Genomic DNA, 24,541 nt, shown 5'->3' on the forward strand with positions numbered 1-24,541 from the left:
ACAGAATGTAGGATGAAGCCCAAATGTCAACGTTTGATCTAGCATGACATGATGCTAATAGGTGGAAGTTTAGCCTCATCAATCACATGGAAAACGTTTAGATAATGATAAAAGGAAAATCCTGATGCTACGAAATAAGAAAAACAATGATTCTAGAAAAGAAGCATACTATGTCAGTCCACCACTTAATTCAACAGAACCTTCATCCCATTTAAGCAGAAACTCGGAAGTAGCACGGTAACTGTTGCTGTAATACGATATAGCTAAAGAAGGCATACTTGTAGATTAATTAACTAAAGATACATATAAAGAGAAGACTTACCATTTTTCAGCGGTGTAAAAGGCGGAAGTTCTTAAACCACGCCTGGGACTCCGTTTCCGTAAATCCTACAGAGTCTGGAAAATAAATGATGCGCTTGTTTTATAATACATCAGAAAGTGGTGTTCTTTAGCAATATGCATTTCAACCACTAGACCTCGTTACTCCGCCCGGTTGGGTTATAAAAGTGAAAATCAAACACTCTCCACGACGAGTCCATGTCACGGCATGAACAGAAGGCTTTTTGTTTCAAGACGTTGTGCTACTGCTCAAAAGCTGCAAAAGATCAAATTATTGAACTTAGAATATGAGTTTTTGTAATTTTAATAGCAACTAACTAACAGTATGTTAATTTTCCCGAGACATTAACTGGGTATACTTCCCCCTATTCTACATCACTGTATGGTCTCACCAGGCAATACCATTACTGTTCAGCGCTCACTTATAGTTTGCTCAAATAATTGGTCAATAATGGTTTGTACATACTTATTGATGTACATAATAATATATTCAAATATATTGTTTTATTTATATCAAACATTGTGACTGTACTGTAATCTAAAAAAAACAAAGTCGGGCATAATCCACCCCTCTTCAGTCAATGGAATATTCCATCATGGATACCAAACGCTGTCAGTAAGTATTGTTGCCTGAAAATAAACAACAAAACCCTCGCCCAACAATAATAACTAATCTTTATTTGATTCATTTAAAATTGTATTCATCAAAGATCCATAAAGCACCACTGCATAAAGTGTACGTAAGGGGTTTCCGTGTTGATATCGTGATTTATTTTTGAAGGTACTGTTGACGGTTTGGGCCGTGTAGGCTAGCAATGTATGGTAAAAAAACAAACATGCGTCTGCAATGTGAATCTCAAATAAGGATTGATCTGAAAGGTTCAACAGAAATCTAACATTCTTTCCCCCCCTGTTCCTATCTTTCAGTTTGTTTTAATCTAGCCAGACCTCTAGTAGTACCTATCAACATGAGTGAGCTGAAGGACTGCCCTCCTTTAAAGTATTGTGACTTCAAGCCTGTGGAGCACGTCAAGTTGTGTCCTCGCTACACGGCCGTCCTGGGACGCTCAGAGGACGATGGGATTGGCATCGAGGAGCTGGACACCCTGCAATTGGAGCTGGAGACTCTCCTGTCTTCAGCGAACCGCCGCCTCAGAGCCTTGGAGGAGCAGAGACAGGTAAGGCGGAGAAATTTTGAAAAGGGATTTCAATCTGGAGCACTTTTTTCTCTGTCCCACGTTGCAGATCCTCACCGACTGGCAGGACAAGAAGGGAGACAAGCGCTTTCTGAAGATGGGAAAAGACCCTGATCCGACCGCGCCATCCCGCCATAAGCCAAAAAAGCAGAAATTAGATGGCAAAAGTAGTCACGGGCAAGGCCCGGGTCCTGGGAGACCTAAATCTAAAAACCTGCAACCCAAAGTGCAAGAATATGAATTTACGGACGATCCTCAAGACGTTCCTCGCACTCCTAAGAATGATGTTCCCAACAGGTCCGCCAGAAATTGATTAATTTTACAATTTCAAGCATCTTTTTAGTTTTCATTCAGTCTTACATTCTCATTGTGATTTCAGATTCTGGGCTTCTGTTGAGCCGTACTGCGCCGATATAACAAATGAAGAGATTCGCTTGCTCGAGGAACTTCTAAAACCACCAGATGATGAAGCGGAGTACTTTAAAGTAAGTCATTCATATTAGCATACAAAGCAGAATGTTTTTATTATTTTTGTTTTACGTTAAGAGCGACTTGTTTGGGCTTTGATGCCGTCTGTGTTTAACTGAAGATTCCAGCATTAGGAAAACACTACTCACAGCGGTGGGCTCAAGAGGATCTACTGGAGGAGCAAAGAGAAGGGGCTAGACCCAACGACAAGAAGAAGAGTCTTCTGGGTGGTCCTTTGTCTGAGCTCGACGCAAAAGGTGACGGGATTGGGCTGCTAATGCCTGTACTTGCCTCACTATAAACGTCGGTGCCTTCCTTCACTTGGGCTATATTTACTAGATGTGGACTCGTTGCTGAAGAAGTCCGATTCCCAGCACGAATCTCCGGAAGACGGCTGCCCGTTCGGCCCGCTAACTCAACGTCTGCTCCAAGCTCTCGTGGAGGTATTCACTTGGAAACGGCAATATTTTACGCAACGGAGCTTTAACTCTTCGTTTGTCACGTTTAGGAGAACATTATATCCCCAATGGAAGATTCCCCCATACCAGACATTTCAGGGAAGGATGCTAGCGACAGTGCTGGAACTTCTCCTCGAAGCCAAGGCAAATCTTTTAGGTGGGTGCGAGATATCTGGGGTTCGATGGATTGGTGCATCCAAACTTTCTATCCACTCATTAAAGAAAGGGAAATTGAGTATATTGAATCTCCTATTGTAGCGCTCCTCACACGCGCTCCCTGGAGGTTCGGATCAAGGAGGAGCTGATCGCCCAGGGGCTGCTGGAGTCCGAGGAGAGACCCGGGCCGGGCGGCGAATGCGAGGATGAAGTGTTGGTGGAGCTCCAAAAGAGACAGGCGGAGCTCAAAGCCTTGATCGCTCACAACAAAACGCGCAAGCAGGAGCTGCTCAGGTCAGGCGCATCACAGAACAGACTGCCGCTTTAGATTTAGCTCCCCATTTAAAATTGATAGTACAGTGGTACCTCGACATACGATCTTAATCCGTTCCGGGACTGAGATCGTATGTCGAGCTTTTTGTAACTCGAGCGGACGTTTCCCATTGAAATGAATGGAAAACAAATTAATTTGTTCCCACCCTCTGAAAAAACACCAAAACCAGGATATTGGATTGGAAAAAAATGTTATCTTATATATATATGTACCTTTCTTTTGTTTCTTCACCTCACAGGTTGGCAAAAGAGGAAATGCGCAAGCAGGAATTGAGACAGAAAGTCAGGGTGTCTGACAACGAGGTGATGGAGGGATTTCGCCGAATCATGGCAGCCAGACAGAAGAAGCGCACTCCAACCAAGAAGGAGAAGGACATGGCTTGGAAAGCTTTGAAGGATCGGGAAAGCATTCTCAAGTTGCTGGATGGCTAAAAGAAAAAGATGACCCAAAAAAATAGAAAGTAGATTTTACGGACTACAGTCACACACGCCGACGTTTCGGACTGATTTAATGCCATTGACGGCAATAGATGTTCAATACATCGTGGGCGTTTCTTGTTTTGGTATACCTTGTATCACACATGCATATCTGTTTTTGTATGAATCATGATCAATTAAAATTGTTGCTGCAATGAAGTGGATTATGTCTACTATGTGTTGTATGTCCCTTTAAGAGTTGTTTAATGGATATTGTCAGTCAAAATGAACAAAAACCTGCCTAACAAACTTGTTATATTAATGCTAATAAATGGTATTAGTTATAAAATTCACTCTACCGATAGCACACAAAAATTTCACTCAATATCAAATTATATCACATTAATTTATTTTCTTTGTTTTTGCGAGATGTACTTGAAGAAATTAAGGGTCAATCTTTTATTAGGAATAACAGTAATAGTTGGGGGGAAAAAACACTACACTAAGTACATTTTACAGTAATGAGGAATATGTCCCACTACGCCACTAGAGGGCACACTAGTCTAAATATTAAAAATGAATTTACTCACCTTCAAACAACGATATAATTGTGTTTACAAAAAATAATCTTATTAAAACTCTCCAAATAAAAGTAAAAAAAATATTGTATCTTACGAAATACTTTTCTTACTTTTCATTGCGTTATAATATAAACCTCTTTTTAAACTTACATAAACTAGTGCTGGAAACTATTGGATTCTTATGTATTATGATTGCAATTTGCTGCAGCAGATAGAATTAAATTTGGGGGAAATCAGATAATGGGTTTACAATAAATTAAAAAAAGGATCTTTTAAAAAGGGTTGTGCAAATATTTTCCCCATGTCTACGTACTGCTTTGAGATGCACTAGTGTGTGTAAATGAAATAAATCCCCAATTTGAATGTTTACACACATTCAAAAAGCAGGGCAGTGCCCTTGAATGTTCTCGTGCGCTTACAGCCAAACCGACACCAGCATTGCCATCCCACCGCACTTCTCCCTCCCCCGTTTAGGCCAGCATCCTCCATGTAAATTCACAATGCCGTCAACCTGTTTGTATGGAAGCTCTTTTTCTTTATTTTTCTTTCATTTTTCTAAATACACAGGCCTCAACTAGAGCCCAGGTGGGTTTTGTGTGACATTTATGTCCCCTTCCCAAGAGTTTTTACACACTAAAATGAACGAATTCAAAAGTAAAATAAAGCCTCACAATGATGCAAAGCCTGAAATTGTGCAATGAAAATAATTTCTGTAACGTCGTGTCTCGACATCGTTGAAAGCGCCGACGTATTTCAGCAAAAAGCACGTGACTCTTTTTGCCTTTATTGTGGGACGAGTTGGAAAATTAAATTCAAAGTGAGCCAGAGCTGGAAGTTGGGAAATAATTACAAGGAAATTTGATGATACAAGTTTAAATCACAGGCAGAATCACTATAACACAGCACTTGGAAATAATTAAAACAGGAATTTGTTCATACTGGTGCACTTTTGCCAACAATGGTGGCATAAACCTCGCTGTTTCCCTTTTAATGTCATCGTTAACAACTTTTCAACGGCAACATGCCATTTGTCGCTTAGTCATCGCAGCCTTCAGTATAATTTTTGATCAAAACAACAGAATGCTTCCCAGCTTGTCCACTACGTGCCCAATCCACTCTTGGTTAGATGAAAAAAAAATAGAGGCTTACATCGGCAACATTCGCGTTGGAGCAATTCCCTACAGAACATGTGTTCACCGTTATTCTCAACACAACATGTATTAATCATATTTCTGATGAAAATGATTGAATTTCCTGAAAAAAAAAAAAAAAAACACCAGACGCCAACACCATTAAAAATAAACGGATGACGGCACAGTGCACGAAAACCCTGCTTCCGGTGACCCACCTAGGCCAACATCAATTCATTTTCGGAACCGCTTATCCTAACGATGGTTGCTGGGGGTGCTGGAGCCTATCCCAACTAACTACGGGCGCCAGGCGGGGGACACCCTGAATTTACTCAACCATTCACGCTCACACTCATACCTAGGGGCAATTTAGAATGTTCAACCAACCTGCATGTTTTGGGTGATGTGGGAGGAAACCGGAGTACCCGGAGAAAACCCACGCAGGGAGAACATGCAATGGATTTAAAACGGTGTTTTGCAGCTTTTTGGTTTGTTCCACAAAGAAAAACATACAGGTAATTACATAAAGTCCAATTTATGGAATTCAGCAAACTACTCGTGAGGTGATTGAACATTTGACAGTGGCAGGTTTTTTCTTCTTCTTTTGACGCTGTCCGTGATCTATAAGGTCCTGAGGCCCAATCTTCTCCTTCTGCCCCTGTGAAATTCAGCTATGAGGTGAGCTTCTTCACTTGCTCCCGTCATGGCATGTAAACCTTTATGACTGTTTGGCGAACAGGACTCTTTGCTAGAGGGCCTTGGGGTAAAATATTGGAACATGAAGTATGCTTGCCTTGCATCAAGATGTTAGAGCAGACTGGGGCTAGTGTTTTTTTATTTATACAACAGCTGGGAACAAAAATTATGGAATCACCCGTCCCAGTGGATGTGCCCTCAGAGGTTTTATTGTGTTAAAAAAAAACTATTAGAGGAAGGAACTAAAACATAACTCATTGTAAATGGGAACTTTCTGGTGCTAAAAAACATAGCAGAGAGCAAAATTATGGAATCCATCGATTCTGAGAGGAAAAAACAAAGACATTTTATACTTTGCTGCACCACATTTTTTGCAGGCTTTGACGAGGACGGAAGACAAAAGTGGGGAATGCAACATAACAGCAAAAGAAACATGTACCGAGCATGATAGAGTTTATTAACTCTTATTATCACGACTTTTTTCTTTTGAAGCAAGAAGATGAAATTGAAAATGCTGTATAAACTGTAACATATAATCCGGTAATTTTTCAGATTCAGAAAAATAACTAACTAACATTTTTTTAATTCTCATTCTGCAGCCCGGCCGGTATCGGCCCACGGGCCGGAGTTTGGGGACCTAAGGTCTATAGTGTACTGCCCTATATTTTCTTGTTAGCCAAGGGGGAAAGGAGCTTTCTGTTGAGCATAGCTCTTTGTTTCGTATGCCGTTTCTGTCTTTGGGGCTTTTACTCCTACTCCACCTCCGCCTCTGCGTTCCTGAATATGGACAGGGAGAACCTCACAAATAATCATCCTCACTCATGCACGCAGATGGACACAAGATAGCGCAAGAAGGACACGTTTAAAGGCAAAGCGATTTTCCATGTCATAAGTGTCAATGCATTGTCCAAATGCTATGTCAATTTCCAAGCTAATAGCACACACAAGCTGAATAGAGAATGTGTACGCTTGGTGGATGTGCACGCTGACAAGAGCCACTGTCCAGCCGGGGTCGCGGCTGGGCTATTCACCTCCTGCACAGAGAACGATTGTCCTCCATGTTGCTTCGACTAGTCTGATGTCATGATTTGTCCGGCGGTTGTTTGCTGTTTTATGCTTAAGCTTGAACCACTACCCAGTTTTTACCAATGTTCCAAAACAATGAGGAGAGATCGTCTACATAACTCCCCCTTATTCTTGTCCTTATGGGTTTGTCTCACATTTGCCTCTCATTTGCATGGCAGTTGATGTTTTTCATATACGTCTCCTGAATTTAAAAGCACCAACGCAAATTATTTTCTTTGCCTTATTCTAACCGGCCGAAGAGAAGTTAAGGCCCATTCGCACGATACTATTTTTTTTATTTTTTCTCATTCCCATCCGATTTTTTTCAAGATTTTGCTGATATCGATCCATTACTGAGTCGCACTCCCGGCCAAACTATACATAAAAAATGTGACTTGTAGTCTAGAAAATAAGGTTATATGTTTGGCTACATTAAAAAAAATCTGAATTAGGCAACACACCCCACGTAGCCTTACTGTACCGAGTAGGTAAAGCTTATAAGATAGTGGAAGACTGTGTGTTTTTTTTATTCCTGGGGTTCCATCAGTTATAGTGCATACTTGTCCAACATTGTGGCCAATAATCATTGAAGGAGACACAAGGAAAGACACTTCTCTCAACACCCACTACCTCTGTCATCCTCCCTCTCCTTTGTTCCTTCAAGCTGCTCTGTTATTATCGGCATCATTATTAGGCTCACTCTCCCCTCGCCGCGTTGGAGAAGAGGGCTGGCCACCCACACAGAGAGAGATTTCCAAGAGCAGTATCAGGAGCAGGATAGAAAGAGAGGGGGATGAAGACAAGAGGCCCAATAAAGTCTATCTAAATATAGAAAGCGGGGCCCTTTTTTTCTCTTCTCCTTATAAAGAGCTGGTGGTGAATCAGGCTGGACAACCCTCGGCGCACGCTGATCACTCCCACCACAACTGGAAATATAATGGTATGGACATGGAAAGACACACTGGTGCACACACGGGCTTGTGATGTTTTTGGGGGTGAGACAGGACAGAGAGCTTAGTGAGAGCTTTTCGTTTCACATGAGTGGGGAAATAGAGGTTGGTGGAACATACTAAATTAGGAGAGGTCAGAAGAGGACCTCAGAAAAGAAATGATGGGAGCACCGAGTGATAGAGGGAGCTTCCCGGCTTGAGAAGTCAAGAGAGAGCGGGAGATTAGGAAGTTAGATTGAAATGCGCACGTGATGGAAATATTCCAGGTTGGAATCAGTGCCAAGCCATCGTCCATCCTCGACATGGAGATGCCCCTTTTTGGCCTTCTCGCTGTCGCCACGAGAGAACTAATTCTGACATATTTTTGCCATGCCTCACATTAGTGATTCTGTAATTGTGGCATTTCTGATTTCACGTTTTCCAAAAATGCCGTCTATCGCGTTCTGTGACCAACTACGTGGTTTTGTGACATCACTGACACTCACGCACATAAACAATCATAGACTCAAGCCCAGGTACATGTGATAACGACAAGTAATAACGTCATGAGGAAGGGCGAGAAACCTGGAATATTCATTCATTCATTTTCTGAACCACTTATCCTCAACCAGGGTCACTGGGGGCGCTAGAGCCTATCCCGAAGCACACCCGGAATTGGTGGCCAGCTAATCACAGTGCACAAGGAGATGGAGAACCATTCACGCTCATACCTAGTGGCAATTTAGAGTGTTTGACCAGCCTACCCTGCATGTTTTTGGGATGTGGGAGGAAACCAGAGCACCCAGAGAAAAGCCACACAAGTTCGGGGAAAACATGCAAACTCCACACAGTGCGGGCCCACCTGGGATCGAACCCTAAGCCCAGATCTGTGAGGCCGACGCTCTACCCACTCTCGAGGCTGGAATATTTGCATTAGATTTTTTTCTACTTTCCTACTATATATTGACAATCTGAAACGAATAGTTCCGTTTTGGACCTTCCCCTCAAATAATTGAAGTGGCACCTCCTGTGAAAAATCCTGTAGGTGCCATTGGTATTGGCAGTGAGTGGGGAAAAAAATCTAATGTCATTTGTAACCTTATGATAAATTAACTCCTATAATAATACATGTTAATTATATAGAACAGCTCTTCCCCTTCAGACCATGCTAGCCTACATTTTCCCTTTTTACAAGAGTTTTCTCATGTTTCTGCTTGAAACAAATGAATTGTCATCCGAACTATTCGGTTACCTTAAAACGCACATGCTACCCCTGGCAATGTGTTTTAATCATCAGGCTTCAGTCAGAATAAATGTGGCTTCTTCACTCGGGATGTTTATGGCACGACACATGAACAGAAAGAGCAGCTGCAACATCCCTGACTAATGTGATTTATTGCTGTATCCTATGCTCCATGCCAGTCGGTCTAATTCGCAGTTGTCACCATAACCCTTTCCCCAGCCACAAACGTTCATTAAAAGGCTCCCCCAGTGATAGACAGGTCATGTGCCGATTACTGTAGACCCCAGTGTCTCAGTAGGTCACAAAAAGTGCACAGTTGGCCGCAAAAAAATAAAAAAGACATTTTCACAGCTGTTCCCTTTATTTTTTTGCAGTGATAAAGTCAAACAGGGCTTTAACATCCTCTTTTAACGCACCTGTTGCCCATTGTCTGCTGCGGTATGCTTACGCACGCTCATTTTTTTGTGGCTCGTTAAGATGTACCGTGTACTCTGAGTTTCTGTCAATGGCAGTTTGTGGTCACCAATGCCTCAGAAAGCGGAAATTCGCCTGTCGAGAATTGCGTAGAGCCTTGCGAGTGTTTCTGTTTTGAGCTGCTGTTGTTATTGTCCGTCACAGCCCACACAAGGTCTTTTCCTTGCCTCCCTTCCTTCTGTTTTGTGCCCTTGCACAATGCTGGCTGAGACTCAGGTCGAGGTGGAGGCCCAGCTCATTTTAACAAACATGCTCGGCCGAGATAAGGAAATATGGCACAGGACCAAAATCCTCCCCACACTCGACTTCTGCTTTTACATAAAACACACATACTCGCCACCTTGCGTAAACAAGTGTTTAAGGCCAACATGCGTAAATATTTATCGTCAATGCTATGGTCAGCCGGGCCACGGGTGCAATAATTCTAACGTGAAATGGCTAACCGGGCTAAAGTGACCTAAATGGTACACAATATGTTTGTGGAAATGAACAAAAAACTAGCTAATTGCATTGAGTGTTTGATCAAATAAAGGAAAATGCTAATACAGCATTTTAACACAATAAAAATGGGAATCGTTTTCTACTACAATGGAATTATCCCTGGAGCCAATTGTTAGCCTTGTTTAGCTTGTGCCAAGTTTTCCAAATTAATGAAAAGCCAAAAGGTTGCTTTTTCTAAGACCAGCCTTAATTGTTTGCAGATTTAAAGCATTTTTTGATGGCCGTCGACACCAATAGACGTCTAATTCAATTTAACTGAAAAGGCTGCTGAATGATAAAATAATGTCAATTGCAGTCAATGCTAATGAAACTACCAGCTCATTCACTGCCAACCTGGACATGTTTTGCTAAAGGAAAAACAAATCGGAGTGTCACATGCAGAAAGACAGAACAAAGCTTCAGGGGAGTTTAATATCATTTCCATGTTTGCATGCTCACCGTGGCAGATTAGCATTACGTGAAATGAATATGAGACGACGATACGCGGCTGAGGAGCCTAATTTTCTTGCCCTGCGGAGATGTCGGGATGGGGGTTGATCGTGTTCATGATTATACTTGAACACCCCCTCAAGCTATACAAATGGAAGCCCTCTTTACACCTTAAATCTCAAGAACCTTGATATTCGTCTCATAGAAAAAAATGACAGATTGTTACATAGGTTAAAGACAGAACCATTCGCGCACACACTCATACCCAGGGGTAATTTAGAGTGTTCAACCAGCCTACCATGCATGTGTTTGGGATGTGGGAGGAAACCGGAGTACCCGGAGAAATTCCACGCAAGCCCGGGGAGAACACGCAAACTCCCCACAGGAAGGTCCGGACCAGGGATCGAACTCTCGATCTCAGAACAGTGGGTCCGACGGGCTAACCACTCGGTTATTTGAATCTTTTTCTACAATGGCAGAGTAGGCCTGGCCCCGCCTCCTTTGACTGCACATCACTGTCTGATAGTGATTCACATAGGGTGTACCCTCTCCAAATATGCCGAATTGCTGTGCCCACCGCCTGCACAGTACACTGCACACTGTTGTGTTTTACTGCTTTGTGTTTTGTAATCCTACTTTTTACATGCTACAATAAGCAGAAAGGAAAATGAATGAACGACTGAGGGCTGCTGGAAAACAATTTCACAGTTTGACATGAAATCTTTTGAATTCTTTAAACCATCGTCGGTGTGTTAACATCGCTATCCAAATTATGACATGTGACTCGGCTAAAAGCTAAAAACAAAACAACATAAAAAAAACACCCATCAAGCAATTGGCTAGCCAAAGAATGAAAACCAAAACTGTAAGTTTGTCTTCATACTTTTTACTGGTAAAACTTTCATGAATATAAACCTATTCTGTGAAAGACCATAAAAACAGCCTAATATTTTGGAATGGACTGTTTTATTGGCACAATTTCAATCATTTTAAGACTGATATTGTGTACTGGTGGTTGAAATATCAATGATATAAATCTCTATAATCTCAAGTATATAAATTGTTGCTAATAAGTAATGCAAGCAATAGCAGCCACGAATTCTTTGTATCAAAAAATTTCTGCATGACAAAAATGTTGCTTCCGAATAGGAGTGTGTTGACCGTTTTCATAGCAACTGTGCGTAGGTCATTGCTATGTTGGTGTAAACTACAGAATGATAGAATTGCACAGGTTTGATAAGGTGGGGCCAATTTTATGAAACTTCTGAGGAATCCCAATACGTCAGAGTTGCACAACCGAGCGAGAAGCGTGCAGAGAGTGAGATGTGACTTGAACCCATTTGCATGCACATGTGAAAGAGACGGACGCCAACAGATAGGCCTCGTGGTGACTCAGCATTAGAAAGGGCTTGCACAAGCTTGTTTTTTTTTTTTTTTTAAATCGAGCTGACACACTGTCACTTTAGTTTGGTGTGTCTTTGCCAGGCTAGAGAAAGAGAAAAATGAAGGGAGATAAGAGTGGTGAGAATAAGCAATGCTCCGTGAGAAGAGGCTTGACCAAAGCGGGGAAAAAAAGAAAAAAAACTGTGGTAGGAATGTCAAGGGAAAAAGATACAAACGCCAGGGTTGAGTAAATTGGTGATTGAGTGAATAGAGAACCATCGTGTATCAACAGTGGCGAAGACAAGACAACAGGAACAACCAGCTTCCACTGAAAAACATTATTGTGAATGACGTCGCTGATATTAAAGTCCACAAATGGAAAAATGCTCTTGTATTGAGTTTATACAAGTTTATTACTGTTGCCATTAATGGAGAACTGAGACATATTTTCCCAAAGAGCTGAAGTAAGCAATGCTCAGAAGATGAATCAAACTCGCTCAGTTAGTTCAGAAGAAATTGAATATAAAAAAAATAAAAATTCTGATGGAGTTGATTCTTTCTTCGTGCAACCAACAACTGTCAGTAAAAAGAATGCAACGCCTGTTGAGAGAACACACAGCACCCTGGCAGGTGGTGGTGTTGGGGACTGATAAGTCTGGGGCCTCAACATCCCCCCCCTCAAACACACATGCAAAGTATCCAGTGACACACACACACACACACACGGACGGATAACAAGCACACATTTGTGAACCCTTTGACCCTGTGTTACGCATATTACAGCAACACTTGCAAATAACCTTTCAGTGATGATGAGGAAGATTGATAGCCACAACAGTTCACACCCATTAAAAGTATATTCTAAAAAATAAATTAAAAAATAACAATTTTCAGATTATAATCCTTTACCTTCCTTTTAACCCAAGTGCAGTTATCTATGGATTTTTACAAGGCAAATGACCCCCATGTTTTTAGGTATAGATATCCCATTATACAATGTAGACACCCGCATCTTAACATCCAGTGGTTTATATATGAAAAATACACGGTTTATATATGGCCTATGGTTAGGAAATCACAGTATTTATTGGTTTTGAAACATTAATAAGCAAGCCTTTGTTGATCAAGCACCATTAAATGACAAAGGCAGATAATGAGAAATGTCACATACTTACCATACGATAGTCCAGGAGTCACCAACTCTAGTCCTTGTGATGTCTCCCCTAGTCTTTCTTTTCCACCCTCTTGCACGTCTATCTCCATTAATGTCTCTGGGGTGAGCAAACTATTCCACAATGGGCCACAGTGGGTGCAGGTTTTCATTCCAACCTACAAGAGAAAACCTTTCCACCAACTTGGTATCTTAGAAGTGCAATCAGTGGATTTCAGTCAGGTGCTCCTTGTTTCAGCACAAACCTCATTGGTTAAACAGCCTGTTTTGGATTGTTTAGAACAAAAAACAGCAGCCCTTCAAAACCGGTTTGCCCACCCCTGGTCTACAATTGTTACATTGTGAAAATGGTCTAGGTCAAGGGTGTCAGACTCGGGTTGGTTTGCAGGCCGCTTTAACGTCAACTTGATTTCACGTGGGCCGGACCATTTTAGATATATATATATATATATTTTTTTTTATAAAGGGATTAAAAGAACTGGATTATAAGACATGAATATTCATTTTTTTATAGATCTAAAACAATGTTTATTTTAGCTTTTTTTAAATATATTTTTAGATTTTACAAAATGATTTTTGAACTAAAAACACAGAAAAAATGGATTAAAAAATTCCAATTATTGATTTAAAAGGGGGAAAAATCAGGAAATGTAATATACTGAATATTCAGTTTTTTATAGATCTAAAACAATGTTTATTTTAGCTTTTTTTAAAATATATTTTTAGATTTTACAAAACGTTTTTTGAACTAAAAACAGAAAAAAATGATTTAAAAAATCCAATTATTGATTTAAAAGGGGGAAAATCAGGAAATTTAATATACATCTAGACTCTTCATTTTAATTTGATCCTAAAACAGAAAGTCAGCACTCATGATTTACTTTTCCGGGCCACACAAAATGATGAGGCGGGCCAGATTTGGACCCGGGCCGCCACTTTGACACATGTGGTCTAGGTTTGGAATGATTGAAATAGCTGATGACTCCAAGAGAAAAAATCCAGAGGCTTTTGTAAGTACAAATGTCTTTATTATCAATTGTTGTATGGCTTTTCTTAAAGGGACTATAAAAGTCATTTGCCGATGCAATCAGAAAGTGATGTACAAATAGGCATCTTCATCTGTGGCAGCACTCACAAATGCACTGACATGGCGACAAAACAATACCCATAGATGTGCAGGTATGCGTCTGCAGGTTAATTGGCATCAGTGCTACAACTACAGTCATAGAAAAAAAAAAGAACACACTATTTAACTTAGTACCTCTTATAAATACCTAGATATAAATATTGTAAATGTACTTGAGGACTGAAAATATCTTGAATGCAGTGCTTGGACAATTGGTGACAGTGTGAGACAGAGGAGATCGATCATCTTTTACAGATACACAGCACGCTCGGTCCAAAAACGGCCAACATACTGCACGTTATCATCGACATCCACCTCGAGTCAGGTCAAGACTGACTGCTGAAAACAGAGCACTTCAAAAGTCTGCACTTAGGAACTCTTGAGAATCAGGAAATTTAAAAAAAGGCATACTGAACTTTTTTTTATTTTAAATTATTACTATTTATTAAGGCCCCTTTCAAATAAACAAATTAAAAGGTCATCCTGATATTGTCCAGGCAGAAAACAATGCAGCTCTTAGTCTTGCATGTTGAGTCTTTTCCTTTTTTGGGGGGATAGCGGGTGGTCGGAGGGAAACCTCAGGTCCTCCATTTTCCAACGCTGGGAGTTTGATCATTGCGGCACAGTGCTTTGATAGTCTGTGGGCTTCCGCAGTTTCAGTCGTCACACTGTCACCGACCACCACCGCAATGTCCGAGGGCAGCGGTCACCCTCGCGTCCAGCTGAGACACTTTGGAGCGTGTAATATGTCCCCGAATGCTCTCAAAGCAATATGTACCGCAAGCGCGTCATTCAACTCACTGAGCCAAAAGGCTTGATCAACTTACCAATAAACAATGACATCAATATAACAAAGGACAATACCAAAGAGAATAATAACAATAACAATAACAGTAATAATAATAATAATAAATGAAGAGTTAGCTTCTAGAAGCCCTTGGAAGCAATGGTTTACATTAAAGCTTCTCATTCTGCCTATCTGTAAAACCCCCCCGCCCATTTGGTCTCTCTTTACCCAACCAGTAAAGAGGACATCCTGATATATAGCGTATAGTGCATTAGTCCCACTCCTTTTCCTGAAAGCCCCCGAAAACAGGGTAGCCCCGAAGGGTTGCTTTTTATCACCCTCGCTTTGTCAAGAGCCCCCCCCCATCCCTCTTCTCCCACCTCTCACTGCATGCGGTCGGGCTGGATTTGCTGCTGCGGTGCGTAGTGCAGGAAGGCGCTGTGGGCCGCGGCCGAGGGCAAGGCGGGGTGCGCGGCAGACGGCGCGGTGGCGGCGGGGGGCGGCCCGGCGGCGGCCGCGGGGCTGGCGGCGTAGCTGTAACCCAAGAAGCCGGCCGGCGAAGCGGCGTAGGGGTACGGCTGCTCGTAGGCGGCCTGAGCGTACTGCGTGTAGGCCGCGCTGTAGTCCAGGTAGGGGCTGCTGCTCACGGAGCTGGACAGCTGGGTGGGCAGCACCAGGCTGGGCTGAACATAGGCCTGCGGGTACACGTAAGGCGGGACCAACCTGCGCACAAGACCAAAAAAGGCCGGTCAGTTGAGAGGTTCTGGTTTGGATCGTTTACGCTGCTTTTCACAGCGTCAACAAACTCTTGGTGGCGATCTCGATGGAGAGGACGCCAATTGCCATCTTTTGTACGTTAGCTAGGGGCCTTCTTAGCTCAAAAGCGTGGGGAGGTGACGTGACGGAGTCAGCCGTTACTGGCAGCTTTTCAAGTTCAGGCACCAGCAGAGTGTTTTCACAGCTGCTGCTTTTCGCCAACACACACACGCGCACACACACACACACACACACACACACATATGTACACACACACACTGCTTTCTCATCAGTGCTGCCGTCAGGTGTTGTAATTCTTAAAGCTCTGTGGCGAGGGGGTCGCAAGGTCTTTACAGCCAGGTTTCTTCCATTTTGTTTTTATTTTTAAATATGGTTGACTGCTTATTAGCCGGGCTATTTTTGGGTTGAAATATTCTGCAAAATTATCAACTGTATCATCTAGCTAGCGATGGCCTAAGGTATTTACTAAGAAGACAAACATATAAATGATACACGTTAACCCATCCACTGCCATTGACATGGCTTTTGAACTACTCATTCGTTGCTGACCTAATACCAGTAACTCTGTTTATCTACTTGGCAAAGACAAATTGGGGACGACATACATTTCCCACAGTTTTTTTTTTGTCGTGACCCATTTTTTTTGGCTGATGCCAATTATAGTCCCAAAACTACGGTTTATAATCATCCTATTCCTTCATGATTTTCTGACGACCTTCACATCGTCGTTGGAATGCAACTGCGTTACAAATTGCATTGGTTACTCAATTTCTAACTGTGGAAAGGCAACACAACTACGCTACTTGGAGGATATGATATTTCTTTTGGCCAAGAACTTCCCTTTTACACATCTGTCATTTTCTGTACCGCTTTATCCTCATTAGGGTCATGGGGGGTGATGGAGCCTATCCCAGCTGACTCCGGGCCAGAGGAGGGGGACACCCTGAATCGGTGGCCAGCCGATTGCAGGGCACAAGCAGAAGGACAACGATGCACACTCACACCCATACCTAGGGGCAATTTAGAGTGCCCAATCAGCCTACCGTGCATGTCTTTGGAATGTGGGTGGAAACCCACGCAGGCCCGGGGAGAACATGCAAACTCCACACAGATGGATGTGACCTGGATTTGAACCCAGAACCCCAGAGCTGTGAGGCCGACACGCTAACCACTCGCACCACACGGGGCAATTTAGAGTGTTCAATCAGCCTACCATGCATGTCTTTGGAATGTGGGAGGAAACCGGAGTCCCCGGAGGAAACCCACGCAGGCCCGGGGAGAACATGCAAACTCCACACAGATGGATGTGACCTGGATTTGAAACCAGGACCCCAGAGCTGTGAGGCCGACACGCTAACCACTCACGCCACCGAACTTCCCTTTATAATAAAAAAAAAAAGTATAAAGTATAAATAGATCGAGACCCCTTCCGCTTTGAAAATGTGACATTTTGCATCGCAAAACATTTATGAGCTGCCTCTCAGTGCTGATACAAAACATTTCACCTCCAGTCCTCAATTATCAGTAATGAGAGGCTGCTGTTGAATCAACACAGCAAGAGATGGGAAGCATGCAAGGATAGGGATGTCATCACGGGCGCACACACGCACACACACACACACACACGCCACCTCCCACGCACCAGCGACCACTGCAGACCCCAAACCATGCCATAATAGGGAAAGAGTCACACTGCAATCGGTGAAAGCTCTTCACTTCATATCACTCGCACACCAAACGGGAAAGATAAAAAAAGGAAGGCACTCCAATCCATCACAGCACACCGCACTGCATTGCACTCTCAAGCCATCGCTGGCACCTTGCGAGGAGACGAGATGTGGGGGTGAGACATTTGCTGTCAAAACGTTCCTCAGGACTACTCCTATATTTGGGGATCGTGTCCTCTGATGGTCAGCTGGCGGCATACAGCGACCGTGGCAGCAAATTGGACAAGAGGAGGAGCGTTAAGAACAAAAATATCAAAAGTCGCATTGTATTATTAATATTGCGGCATGACAGGGAGTTACCTTTAGGATGCATTTCCCACACAAGTGAAAACCTTTACCATGTGTCTTAATGAGAAGTTTCAAACTCGCTAAATACACAAAGAATGACCTCACACGTGCGTGCGTAACCATGACAACTGGGGTACGCGTGTAACGATGCGACAGGCTAAGATTTTCAGTCAATTTTCTGAAATACAAATTAGGTACGTCCCCTCTTAATCTAATCAGATTATGTGTAGGGAAGAGTGCATAGTCTCCATCCTTGGCTGTAGGCTGCTGATGCCTACACTCAAATCTAAAGGGACGACATGTCTGTGGAACAGAATGCGTAGGATAAAGCAAAACAAAAGGAAACCCTTTTATTGCTACAATGCGAAGTGGTTTTTGTTCGACTATCGCAGTGAGAGGATGCGGAACGGTCCGTTGTGTATGTGTGGGTGTGTATGTGTGTGTTGGGGTGGTCGTCAGCCAGAAAATCTGAGGTCAGCTGGTTTTGTGCTGACGGCCGGCCTGTGTGATTTTGACACAATGGCACTGTGGGGATAGCCTGCTCGCAGACACATTCATGAACTGAATGCTTGAAAAATATTAAAAATGCAGGCAGGAAAAGCCTCACGGCCACATTGTTGTCAGGTTACTGAATAGAGGACCGACGTAATGTGATGAAATCAACACAAATGATATTCACCTTCCGCATTTTAACATTTTTCCCCCATGAAATGACTGAAAAACATTGATTGATTCATAAGTAACAAAATTCTGGTAACCAGAGGTGATGCTATTACTGTACTTATTTTGACAATGACCTCTAATCTTTTTTTGGTAGGAAAGCTGATCCCAAAAAATTAAGATTCAATAGAATTGAATGAGCATTGTTCATTTTAGGTGTTTACATGGTAACTAACCACCTGGTATTCTTCCCTCCCCACTCGAGGATGAATGAATTGCAACGTTTTACACCTGTAGTGCTGCGTTTCCTAGGACGCACGCTGCCTCATTAAAAACACAACAGCTCCAGAGTAAAAGCAGCCCCCCCCCCCCCACCCCGCCCCCTAGAACTACTGAACCCCCCTTCACCTTTACTCCCACGCCGTCTCGGTAAAGTGTGAGCTTTCACGCTGCTAGTGGCGGCCAGGCGAGAGAGCCATTTCAATAAAAACCCAACGCAAAAGGGACAATTTCACATCAATAGATGGCTGTGGACCTAAAACGTGGGAGTGAACGTATCAAAACCACGATACTATCATGGCCGCAGTCCAAAGCATCTGTCGCTATAATACAAACACTTTATATACTGCATTTCGCCTTGCAAGCCCACTTGAGAGCATGTCAGCACGCCATATGTCGTCAAGAGGGGGGAGGCTAAAAGAAAAGCCACTTGTAGGCCGCGTCTTAGCGAGGCCTGAGTCTGTCACTCATCGTCTCCGAGACTGGGGAGGACAGGTGCTCACTGTGGCCCCTCTGCGTCCAAGGGCTGATTAAGGGGGTGCAGAAGGCTGTAACATGAGCCGGGGCCTGCCATGGCCGTACCTCAAAAAACACAACATTTTAAAACCCCTGGGTCTTTCTTTCCCCCTGCCTGCAATATGCGGTCGCCATAGTAACGGAAGCACGGCCAGGGGACTTTCCAGGGCCCTCCAGATCATGATGGGACATATTCCCGTTGGATCGTTAATACCAAGTGTGGGTTGATTTAATGGGTCATGTGTAGGCAATCACTGCCAGATGAAGATTGTTTTGTCTGGGTGGGGGCATGTTATTTTATCATTTTCCCTATGGATGGTGGAAAATTCTGGGATTTCCAAGGAAATGCACACTTCAATGTTGACAGGCTTTGTGCTTTGTTCATTTGGAAAGAGTGTCACTTTCAAAATGGGGAAAATGGATTCTTTTCATTTTCACTTTTCAACAGACAAAGGTTTTTTTTCTTTTTAGATAAATAACCTATTTGTTCGTGCACTTCCTTTATGTTGCAGTAATAGACATCTACAACCATTTCTTTGGATAAGCCAAGTTACAAATGCAATGATTGATAGAATCCAATTTCTGTCGTCATTTTTATGGCCATTTTAGACGCAAAGGCAAATGAACCAACAAACCAGATGGAGGACCATATGTGCCAAAAATGAATAAATAGTTTATGTAATTCAACGAATAATTCAAAGTGTTGAAAAAAAGCAATTACTGGTATTTTAACATTGGTGTATTTCAATATTTTTAACATAGCCACTTATTTGAAATAGCAGTGTCAAAATGATTATTATTACTATAATTATTTCAATATTTATTCAACCCATTTTCCATCATACAATGTATAATAATTTTCTAAACATAAATGATGTCAACATAAATATTCAAACAAAAAAACTATTCAAATAAATAAATATTTAAACAATGAAATACTTTTGTTGACATTTCAAAATATTTAAAGTTCCTATGCCATTCAACCAGGTGGCAAAATAAGGACATTAATTGGGGTGGTGTAGAAATTTAATTTGAGAGACACTACCACATTAGACCTTTGATCAAAGAGCCTCCATAAAGATGAATTTTCTTGCTCACCAGATTGCCCAAAGTACACCAATTTAAATTCACTACTCCTGAATTAAGTCATCAATACCACACAGCAAGCTCAGATTGTTTGTTTTGTCCTCAATTCTCTTGCGAAATTGAACGATAATGATTAAAAATGATCAATGCTGGGGTATATTTGTGACTGCGCCATGGGTTTACCTTAAATCTTGACATGGTGCTATGCGGCAGGGTGGGAAGTGCCAAGGAGTCACCAATTGAGTGAAACACTAATTTGCCGCTCGGCAGACCACAACGTCCCTGAAAGGTTAACCCTTCCATGATGGCGTGTTCACGCACGAAGGCTACGCAAGTCAATAGGCTACTGACGAAACTTAACAAGTGAGTCAAACATTCGCCATTGGAATTTCTTTCTATTACCACAGATATGCCAACTGTGGCCCCAGCCTAGAAAATTCAAATATGCAAATAGAGAAGTTGCATGCAGGTCCAGAGACTGACATGTACTTTCCAGAGGCCCTGTTTGTCCAAGAAATTCTGTCTTAGTGGCATCGCACAAAGCGCCTAACACAAGAGCGCGCACGCACACACACGCACACAACAAGCACCCACTCCCTTTCACTTACCCATACTGCCTCTGGATAAATGCTGGGTGAATGGGCTGCACTCCGATGGATATGCCTGCAAGATACGAGGTCGACTGTCAGACACACACATACACACACAAACGCACACATTTGCATTTGCAGAGGAGGAACAGAGAACAATACATAGAGACCATGGGGAGACAGAGGCAAGGCCTGTTTCAATCTTTGCGCAAACAATGTGCAGTACAGTGAACCCCGGCTGTATCGCGTGCCATCCTTCATACAATATTGCAGATTTTAAAGTGATTGCTTTAATGCGAATTTACGCGATTATTCATTTAGGTGGGCCGCGATTGCGTGTACATACGGCGCCATTCGTCGAGGCAAGACAGAACTAATCGCGCTTTTAGATAGGAGTCAATTATATGCTGGGTGAAAAAATGAGAACAAAATTGGTCAGGGAGGCCTTCAGCGACACTGAAGGTGAAACGGGAGTTTTGTTTAGTAAACTTGCCAACAATCTTCTGTCTTTCTTATACAGGTGTCGTAATCTCACAAGATTTGTTATGGTCTGATGAGAGTATGGGTTTATAATCCCAAACTTTGTGTGGCACCCACACACACAAAAAACCCTCGTACCTAAAGTGGTAGCAGCATTATATCATGAACAGGCTCAGGTTTCAAATCAGTAATAACTGGAGCTGGCAGGTTGATCAAGATGATAACATGGTGAAATGAATAAAAAAAATACGGAAAAAAAACATGTCCCACCTGTTTGTATGCTTCGAGGTTTGGCACCAAGGTATGCCAGGTTGACGTTGGCTTTCCTGCCGTCAATAATGGGGTTGGGATCTTTGCATGCTCTCTCGGCCGCCCCTCGGTCTGTCATTGTAACCTGGTGAGGAACATTGTCATGAGAATAATGATGAAACCTACAGGCAGCCACAGTGTTTTTGGTCAAAACAAATAAATGAAATGTCATCATTTCAAGAAAATGTGTGTTATTAAATGTAAAGTCTTGCCAAAAAAAGTTTTGACAAACAAAAATGAAATGCAATTCATTGCAAAGGCCGAGAGCTGGGACAGGTTTATTCACATAGACCATAAAATTGCACTTTCAACTGTATCACCAGGCACGATTAAAATGGATGACCCGGATTGTTTTGAATTTGTTCAGAGATGTATCATGAAGTAGAGGCTAAAAAATGTTGGAAATTCACTGAACAAAGCTCGATTAAAAACATGTTATTCACATTCTGATCCTTTAAACACAAACAAAGACCATGGTTCTTTTTCAGCGCAACCCACAGCAGCCTGGGGACACCTGCTAAAATATGGATATAAGCAGGGTAACAATTAAGGAGCTTATCCAATTAGGTACGTAATATTAAGGCTCTCGTCTTAGTCCGCCCCCTCCTTTCTCCCTCCCGGCATTACACGAGTCCTTCTGTTTCGATGGCTACGTTCTGCCAGCTCATCGATTGGACCAAACTGGGTATGAATGAATGTAGGCCACGGCTATCATTGTTTTCCAGGGTATTTTAAAACACGGCGAGGCCACCAAAAGCCCGCTCCGCCGTCTGTGTTGTGAACACACAGGAAGGAACGAGCCTTTGTTTACACTGTGTGGAGCCTTGCTGTGGGGGTCCCACTAATCCACTTCTGAAGTGTGTTTGGATAAAAGGTGAGCTCAGCTTTGGGGCACTCCACCCAGCCAGCCAGCCAGCCAGCCCCTTTCGGCTGGTTTAAACCCTTTGCCCCCCAAACTCAACAAGCGGTTTGACTTCTGCTGGTCAACTAACCATGTGCATGGGTGACAAGACGCACATGCAGACCGAGCGAGCCTGTTAAACCGGATCCACCGGTTTCTTCACTCAACCGTTAGTGACAAGACTTGTAGGGCAGTTTTCTCCAGTTTAGTAGTTGATGTGTAAACACCAAGCAATTGTCTTGCATACTGCCTGTAAACATGACACACACATAACCGTTTTCCTTTCCTTCTTTGGCTTGACACAACTAGTACTGATGAGTCTTTCCAGCATTCTGGTAAATATTTGCATTGCTCACATGGCTTCTGTGCTTTGTGTCAAAGGGAGAACAGCCAGTTTTATCTGGCACGGTTGGGATAAGTCACCTATTAGCAAAGACTGGGATTCCAACAGGCCACTTTTTGTTCACTGGGTTTTTAAACAATAACATTGTGATTTACCTCGCTGACATTTGACCATTTAGGAGTTCACCGCAACTTCATAGTTACTGAAGTGGCAAGAAGTCAAGGTATTCCGAAGCAGCCACGTCTGACTCGTCAGCTGCTTTTGACAGCGGTACATGTCAATTTTTTTTGCTGAGTGGGCAAGTTTAATTAAATGAATTGGAAGTCTGTAAGTGTCAATGGCAGGCAATGTGTTAAATGTAAATGAGCTAAAGAGGGAGCGATGGAGGAGTTCCGTCAGTCCATGACAATGGAGGGCACCGTGTACAAGGTCAAACTCTCCCACTGCTGCTGCTCCAAAATAACCATATAAAGAAACCCAGAGCAGACAGACTCTCACATTTTTAAGCCATAAGCCGGGTTGCTTAGGGGTGAATTGGGGGTGTTTTGGGTGTTAGGGGGCAGACGTGTGGAAATATAATCTTCTTAGTTAACTTATGTGACCCCGCATCCTCAGTAAGAAAAAAAAAAGACTTATGATCATGGCAAAGAGTGGACAATTTTTTGTGTTATTGTCATAAAGGATTTCATTTTATCTGAGGTCATTTTCCCCAATGGGTGACGGATGGTTAAGAGAATAAAATAGGCTTAGTTGGAGTTTACCCCAAATGATTCGTGAATATGCTGTCATGAAGTCAATTAAAAAATATTTACAGTGAGAAATTCTTTATTAGATACTGCAGTTAGTTTGGTGTTAAAAGAGCGGCGTATACGTTTCATCCATCACGGTGAGAGGTGCGTGACTTTTATCTTGTTTCTACTTACAAAACCGTATCCTCGGGATTTGCCGGTCTGCCTGTCCGTTATCACCACAGCCTCGTCAATGTCTCCAAAGGCCTCGAAGTATTTTCTCAGCGAGGCATCGTTGGTGTGGTATGGGAGCCCCCCGACAAAGATTTTGGTAAAAGTCGTGTCCTTCTGGAGCGTTGTGGGATGCATGGCTTCCAGGGCTCCGTTCATAAACTGATGCAGAAGCATTGGTCAGCCGTCCAGGACACCCGAGGCACACGTTGAGCAACCTGACTAAACTCGGATCTAGCGACGGCCCGGCATGAGTGAAGATCCTTGTCAAAATAGTACAAAGATGAGATAGTCTGCCCGTAAAATAACCTGAGAGTAACCACCCCTGACGCCTGTGCAACTGGTCGATCGATTCTTGTAGTCACAACGAGGAACGGGAAGAGAGTGTTTATATATGGCTGGGATGTGGCCCGCCTCCTCACAACTCTTAGCCAATCATATTAGCCCCTGTTTGCCAACTTTTTTGTGTTGACCCCTATCGCCCCGCCCACTCAGAACCGCCGTTGCACCTGTCTTTGTTCAACCGAGACTTCAAAGGGAGTTGATCAAAACACAGACGTCATCTTTGTTGTAAATTATTTTAGTTAATTTGTTTTTTCTCTTTCAAAAGAAAAGCACACACACGCACACACACATCAAAATAAAAGGAACATTGCCTCAACCTTTGAATCCCAAAAGTAATTTGGGTACAATTTTGGTTGTTGATTACAAATAGTTTTGTTCTATCCAATCTCTATTTTTAAT

The 24,541-nt window shown here is 42.7% G+C and overlaps 3 protein-coding genes across 6 annotated transcripts in view; 1 reads left to right on the plus strand and 2 right to left on the minus strand.

The window, feature by feature from the left end:
* The window catches only part of arpc4l (actin related protein 2/3 complex, subunit 4, like), a 15,219-nt gene extending 2,229 nt beyond the window's left edge, over positions 1-12,990 (minus strand). The window contains exons 1-2 of one of the 2 annotated variants that reach the window (XM_077604128.1): positions 12,974-12,990; positions 323-387 (exon numbers count right to left, since the gene is read on the minus strand). In XM_077604128.1, coding sequence (XP_077460254.1) covers positions 323-325 — 3 coding nt within the window. In that variant the 5' untranslated portion in view covers positions 326-387; positions 12,974-12,990. Of the gene's footprint in view, positions 1-322; positions 425-12,973 lie in introns of those variants that run through there. The other variant, XM_077604127.1, reaches the window with a different exon arrangement.
* On the plus strand, positions 523-3,591 carry tada3l (transcriptional adaptor 3 (NGG1 homolog, yeast)-like). 3 transcript variants are annotated; one of them, XM_077604123.1, is made up of 9 exons: positions 523-955; positions 1,267-1,517; positions 1,585-1,832; positions 1,915-2,020; positions 2,125-2,260; positions 2,343-2,446; positions 2,512-2,618; positions 2,720-2,911; positions 3,190-3,591. In XM_077604123.1, exons 2-9 carry the CDS (start codon positions 1,308-1,310, stop codon positions 3,380-3,382), a joined length of 1,296 nt encoding a protein of 431 aa, XP_077460249.1. In that variant the 5' UTR covers positions 523-955; positions 1,267-1,307; the 3' UTR covers positions 3,383-3,591. The 3 variants fall into 3 exon arrangements, with proteins under 3 accessions (XP_077460249.1, XP_077460250.1, XP_077460251.1); XM_077604124.1 differs by lacking the exon at positions 523-955 and adding an exon at positions 962-1,075; XM_077604125.1 differs by lacking the exon at positions 523-955 and adding an exon at positions 1,027-1,120.
* A 985-nt stretch (positions 12,991-13,975) lies between the features above and the next one.
* LOC144075772 (RNA-binding protein 38-like) lies at positions 13,976-24,168 on the minus strand. Its single transcript, XM_077603140.1, has 4 exons — positions 23,762-24,168; positions 21,556-21,679; positions 20,824-20,878; positions 13,976-15,605 (listed from the first exon to the last, which is right to left on the minus strand). The coding sequence occupies exons 1-4, from the start codon at positions 23,972-23,974 to the stop codon at positions 15,266-15,268; spliced, it is 732 nt and encodes a 243-aa protein (XP_077459266.1). The 5' UTR covers positions 23,975-24,168; the 3' UTR covers positions 13,976-15,265.
* Positions 24,169-24,541: the final 373 nt, after the last annotated feature.

This window comes from Stigmatopora argus, chromosome 6, assembly GCF_051989625.1.
Source record: "Stigmatopora argus isolate UIUO_Sarg chromosome 6, RoL_Sarg_1.0, whole genome shotgun sequence".
Lineage (NCBI taxonomy): Eukaryota > Metazoa > Chordata > Actinopteri > Syngnathiformes > Syngnathidae > Stigmatopora > Stigmatopora argus.

What these genes read in the sequence shown, in the direction of transcription:
- tada3l (XM_077604123.1), top strand. Translation starts at nt 1,308, where the DNA reads ATGAGTGAGCTGAAGGACTGCCCTCCTTTAAAGTATTGTGACTTCAAG. An exon ending in CCTTGGAGGAGCAGAGACAG is followed by an intron (nt 1,518 to 1,584) that starts GTAAGGCGGAGA and finishes CCCACGTTGCAG; the next exon opens with ATCCTCACCGACTGGCAGGA. An exon ending in AGCCAAGGCAAATCTTTTAG is followed by an intron (nt 2,619 to 2,719) that starts GTGGGTGCGAGA and finishes CTCCTATTGTAG; the next exon opens with CGCTCCTCACACGCGCTCCC.
- LOC144075772 (XM_077603140.1), bottom strand. Translation starts at nt 23,974, where the DNA reads ATGCTTCTGCATCAGTTTATGAACGGAGCCCTGGAAGCCATGCATCCC. An exon ending in ACCTCGAAGCATACAAACAG is followed by an intron (nt 20,879 to 21,555) that starts GTGGGACATGTT and finishes CGTATCTTGCAG; the next exon opens with GCATATCCATCGGAGTGCAG. An exon ending in TTTATCCAGAGGCAGTATGG is followed by an intron (nt 15,606 to 20,823) that starts GTAAGTGAAAGG and finishes TCTTGTGCGCAG; the next exon opens with GTTGGTCCCGCCTTACGTGT.